The 5,684-nt window shown below is 56.3% G+C and overlaps 1 protein-coding gene across 1 annotated transcript; it reads right to left on the bottom strand.

Annotated features, from left to right (window-relative positions):
- Positions 1-280: 280 nt before the first annotated feature.
- Nkx6-1 (NK6 homeobox 1) lies at positions 281-5,682 on the bottom strand (the record flags this gene model as incomplete). Its single annotated transcript, XM_055594521.1, has 3 exons — positions 281-1,830; positions 3,847-4,019; positions 5,475-5,682. Coding segments are annotated over 3 exons (639 nt in total), but the record flags the coding sequence as incomplete, so codon positions are not given.
- Positions 5,683-5,684: the final 2 nt, after the last annotated feature.

Genomic DNA, 5,684 nt, shown 5'->3' with positions numbered 1-5,684 from the left:
CTAAGCTAATAGAAGCAGGGGTTGGCCCAGGCACCGCCTCGGGTACCAGGTGATGAGGTCTTCCTAGATTCCCCAGGGGCTTCCTGGCAAAGGGGGAGGGGGTTTCAGAAAAAAACTAGCAGAGATCGGAAGCTCTAGGACGGTCCCAGTAAGCACTGAGAATGTGTTTCCACAGCCTTCCACGCCAGGGGTTTGGGGTGTGATTTCTCCCGATAGATGATGGAGATGAGGAGGAGGAGGAGACAGCTATTTCACCCAGGAAGCCCATAACGCTTTTTTGTGCTCTTGACTTTTATTTGAGATCTCCGCTGAGACCGGGTGACCTGCACCCGTTCCCACAAGGCAACAGACGTCTTCAAACTATTTTTTGTTGCTGTTTTTAATTCGATTTATCCTTTGAAACAGAAAGTGCATTACATTTCATGGGTCTCGTCGCAAAGGGGCTGCCTTTTCTTTACAAACCGAATTCCTCGTATAAATTAATAAATGTTAAGGAGGCTAATATATCATCGTTATTAGCTTTAACAGAAAACAATTTACATATTCTATAGTATTCTTATGATACAAAACACCTCGAATTCAATTACAGCAACTAAAGGAAATGTTTATGTTCTGACCCGGAGCGCTTGTAACAATTCCCACCATCTACTTTTAACACGCATATTTTTTTTTTTAATCAGAAAAGAGTTAAATTAAATACAAGACATCGTAGCCCCTCCCTCCCCGGTATTTTCTTTAAATCACTAATAAATAGCAACAAACGACTGTGCAATTTCGGAGGGGACCCCAGAGGCCGGTGTGAGACGCTCGCGGGGTCCGGGACCTCGGGCTTCAGGTCCTGGGGCGGCGCGGGGCGGGTGGGGTGGCGGCCTGGCAAGGTCTGCTGGCCCAGGCGGGGACCGGGCGGAGGAGAAAAGCGCGGAGGACAGGTCCGGAGCCGGCGGAGGGCGGCCGAGGAGGGCGCCGGCGTTCTCGACGGTTCCGGGTTAGCGGCGAGGAGCGGCCGCGTCGTGGGAATGCGTCTCAGGCCAATGGGAGGGAAGGTCCATCTCTCGATACCGAATTCCAAAAGGCATTTTACACTTTAAATATTCACAATGCGGCAACTCCTGGTCGCTGTGGCTCGCGGTTTATTTACAGGGAGCCTTCAACAGGTTACTGTCGAGCAGTTGGGGGGGCGGGGGTCCCCCTTTTTGTCCCTAGGAGGCGGACGCCCGCCGCGGCTCGCTCCGAGAGTCCCGCCGGGCGGTGGCTGCCGAGCTGGCAGAGGCCTCGCCCGGAGCCCGGAGCCCGGAGCCCGGGGCCCGCGGAGCCCGAGGCCGAGCCGGGCTGAGGGGGCCCGGCCGCCGCGGATGGGTTCTGGGAAGCCGCGGGCGTGTTCGGCGGCGAGTCTGTCTGTCTGTCTGTCTGTTTCTGTTTGTCCTCAGTACGCCGTCCTGCCCGCCCCCACGCCACCCCCCGCCACAATTTCTAGCTTAAAAAAATAGATATGTACATCTTAGAAAACAGGGGAGGCCCGGCGAGCGGCGGGGGCCGGGGCGGGGGCCGGGGTCCCCGCGGGGCGCGGCGCGCTCACGACGAGCCCTCGGCCTCCGCCGCGTGCAGCAGGAGGCCGCCGCCGCCGCCGCTCGACTTGTGCTTTTTCAGCAGCTGGGTGATCTTCTCGTCGTCGGAGTTGGGGTCCAGCGGCTTGTTGTAGTCGTCGTCCTCCTCCTCGTTCTCCGAGGCCCCCTTGAGCCGCTCGGTCTCCGAGTCCTGCTTCTTCTTGGCCGTGGCCATCTCGGCCGCGTGCTTCTTCCTCCATTTGGTCCGGCGGTTCTGGAACCAGACCTGAGGGCGGAGGGGGGGGCGGGGGGGAGGGAGAGGCAGGGCCGGGGAGGGGGAACTGAGCGCCGGGACACCCGGGTTCCCACCTCGACACCCTCCCCCGCGGGCCCCCCGGGGCTCGGCGTCAAAGTCTGTCCGGTGGCCTCCCTAACCCGGCGCCGTTGCCATAGCGATGGCGACACGGGAGCAGGCAGGCCACCAGCCAACCGCTTCTCGGGGAGAGTGAAAAACAAGACCTGGAACCAGCTTTCCTGGAGATAAACTTGCTTTTCCTACGTCCCAACCGGAAACCGAGAACGGTTAGTTTCCCCTTAACGGTGGGTTTTAGTACTTAATCGTGTTCTGAGGAGTTGTAAGCAGCAACCGCGGTGCCCAGTGATGGGAACGGAAGAGAAAACCTTAAACCCAGTTATCACTGCTCTGTTTCTCGCTTTTGGACACTTGACCGGTTACTTTTTCTAGGCCTGAATCTGCCACTACGTTCGCTGGTAAATTCCTCGCTCCTCTCCACAACACTTAAGGCGCGTGGTCTGAAGTTTTCTGAAATAATGAGAACTTCAGTTTACTCAGAGCCTGAGAGCATTTAACAGCTCAGTCAGGACTGTCACCACGGTGGGGCTGACGCTCTGAACTTCTTTCTCGGTTAAAACCAAAGGTGAAATGGCGTTCGCTGTTTTTAAAGCAAAAGGTTGCCAGGTACATTGTTTTATAATTATGATTTAGCCCGTTCTTTCCAATATTAGCATAACATTGCTCCGCCCTAAGACATTCATTTGAAATAGTTCGAGCTGTTCATGGTGCTTGATTGGGTCTGACACGTGTATTTGAATCTGAAGGACAGCAGTAAGCAAGTTCTAAAGATGTAAAATCACCCTCTTCCTATGTTTCTCATCTGTTCTGTATTTTATCCAGAGAATCTGAATTGTTAAGAAAGTGATTTTCTTTATATTGCTGTAATAATTCACTTCCGGCCACAGGGACATATTTATGGTGACCAATGAAGACCTCCGGATTAAGGTGTAGGCTCCTGAGCCACCCACGCAAAATTATTTCGAATGTGATGGTTTTCTAATGGCCACGGGAAGAATCTCTGCGGAAATATATGTGTGACTTTTGGCTAGCGGGAAAGGAAAGCCTTAGCGTAAGATTGCATTAATGTAACTAAAGAAAGCAGACCCCACAGACATACCCACTGCCTAAAGAAATGTAACAACCCTGAAAGGCACCGAGGAGAACAGCGAAAACCAGGAAGCCATCTGATTGAATTTACCCAGCTGGCTCAATCCCTTTATTTTCAGGGACAGACTTCTAAAATTTAATTCCCTAGAAATGTAGTATACAACTCAATTATGAGCAACGAGACATCTTAATTACAAGTTGTCATAAAGTGCAGGATCTTAATTCTGCGGATAAACTTGCTTTAAGCAGATTTCAATCTTATAATACGTTAACAATCTTGCCAGCTCATTTGGGAAATTACTATTCCAAAATGAATATCTTTATCTAGGGCAAAAGCAAGTTTTATCAGCGTTAAGTTCCTCTGGATTCATTTACTTTTTCTAAATCTACAAATTAATATAGAAGTGAGTGTGCCTCCGATCCGCACTAGGAAATGTTATAACCAGTGGGGCCTGCGTGGGCAAACAAAAGCTTGAGTGTCTTTACAAATAAAACGAACCCAGCTTTGTAATCGGCTCCATTTCGCCGGGATATTCCCTTAAACGCTTTTATTCTCTGATAAAGGCAGGTCCCCAGCACTGGCTGCTGTCTAGATTAGCCTAGTCTCTAAGGCGGGGATTCCATTTCTTTTGTTCATCAATAGTTTGACTCCAAAAGCGCCCCCCACCCCAGGGCCTGTGCAATCCCTAACCCTCTCCCGGCTTCTCCCCAGGCTCCTGCGCACCCCCACCTCTTCTTTGGAAAGGGGAAAACAGAAGCGCAGGCTCGCGCGCGTGGACACGACACACGGGCGCGCAAGTCCGGGAAAGCCATCCCTGGAGGTGTCAAAGGTCCACTCACCTTGACCTGACTCTCCGTCATCCCCAAAGAATAGGCCAAGCGCGCTCTCTCGGGTCCCGCCAAGTACTTGGTTTGCTCGAAAGTCTTCTCCAGGGCGAAGATCTGCTGGCCGGAGAAGGTCGGTCTGGTGTGTTTTCTCTTCCCATCTTTGTCCAACAAAATGGATCCTTGATCTGCGAGGACCGACAACAAGGGGAAGGAAGAGACAATCCGTTACAGCGCTCAGCGGGGGCCGGGGGCGGTGAGGGGGTGGGGATGGGAGCGGGGAGCGAATGGGCCAAGCTCAGCTTCGGTGTCCAGAGAGCATGGCTCCAAGGCCTGCGCCAGAGGAGCGCCCGCGCTTCCCCCAGCCAGCGACTCTGGTCAAAGCCGGGTGCGGTCCGGCAGCAACATACTTTGTGCTTAAACCACAGGGCCAGCAGCTAGGGGGGCCCCCCCGCTGCTGAAGAGTACAGCAGAAACGGGACCTCCTCTTCAACTGAGCAGGAGTGCATGGGAGAGGTCACCTCGCTCACCTCCGGGGTCAGTCCCCGTGCCAGTGGGAGAGTTTGGTGGGCAGGGAAGCACATTTTAATTTTTTTTATATTTTGTTTTGTTTTCCTCAGCCACTTCCTTGACTAGGTGTGTTGGGCAGCGAGAGGGCTCCCTGCGTTCTGCACACTTTGAGAGCCAACTTGCCCCTGGTCTCAGGCCGCTACAGGCTGGAGGAAGAAGGGAGGGACTTTGGCCGTCCCTACAAGCCACACTGAAATGGAAGTTTCTCCTCAACACCTCCACAGCCCCGGGAGCCGCTTCTCAGGCGCTCGCCCTGGCTTCCCTCAGTGACTGCGGCTAAGCCTCGGGCAGGGAGGCCCAGCAACTCAGACGAACTTCACAGAATGAGAAAAGGAGCTGAGCTGGGCCCTGGAAGCCCTCTGGGGGCTAAGGGCCTTCTGGGAGCTCTGGCTCCCTAACCACAAGACCGTCCAGCCCTGGGGACAACTGAGGCAAAGTCTCTGCACTTTGCTGGTCTGCGTCCCGTCCCACGTCAGTCATCTCTCTCTCCTTTCCTGGGTTAGGTCGTTGAGTGCCAAAATACCTCTTCAATGCCCCCAGGTGCAACAGTCCTGGGGAAGGGAGAGCCCAGGTCCATCCCAGAAAACAGCCCGGAGCACGTCACCAGCTCTGGGGAGTCTGGAGTCTGGCACGGCTTGTTGGCTGCGGACAAGTGTACTGGGGGTGGGCTGAAGATGTCAGGGGGGGCGATGCTAGCTCGCGCCTGCTTTTCCTGGGGCGGTGGGTAGCTGCCCTGCCTATCCATGCCCCACCCCACCCCCTAGGGCCGGTCAGGCCACCGAAGGCACCAAAGAGCCAGGAAAGCCGGGCGGCAGAGGCCCTCTCCCGCTCTCCACCTCGCTAAACGGGCCAGTCCCGCGCACTTGCCCCCTGAGCCGGTTCCATCGAGCCGCACGCCCTCGGGCAGAGCCCGGGCGACCTCGGGGAAGGCGTGGACCCCTCGCTAGACGCCCCCGGGCCCGACCGCCACCGCGCCGCCCTGGCACTGCCAGGCCACCGGGGCACCGGGAGGACAGAGCGGGCAGAGAGCGGACTCGGGAGGCGGGGGAGCCCGGGCCCGCGACGGTACTCACGGGGGGAACAGGCCAGGCGCGCGTCCCTCCAGGGCGGGCTCTGCATCACCCCGGGCCAGAAGATGGGCGTCCGGCCGGGCAGCTCGGCCAGGGGCTTGGGGTAGCGGCCCACGGCGGCCACGGCCGCGGCGCTGGGGCTGAAGTAGAGCCCGGGCGGCGGCGGCGGCGGGCTCAGGCTGCCGAAGCGGGGCAGGCCGGCCAGCAGCCCGG

Source organism: Psammomys obesus, unplaced genomic scaffold (genome assembly GCF_907164565.1).
Source record: "Psammomys obesus unplaced genomic scaffold, mPsaObe1.curated_primary_1811, whole genome shotgun sequence".
In the NCBI taxonomy this organism is placed as follows: Eukaryota; Metazoa; Chordata; class Mammalia; order Rodentia; family Muridae; genus Psammomys; species Psammomys obesus.
This window is presented reverse-complemented; position numbering and strand designations above follow the sequence as displayed.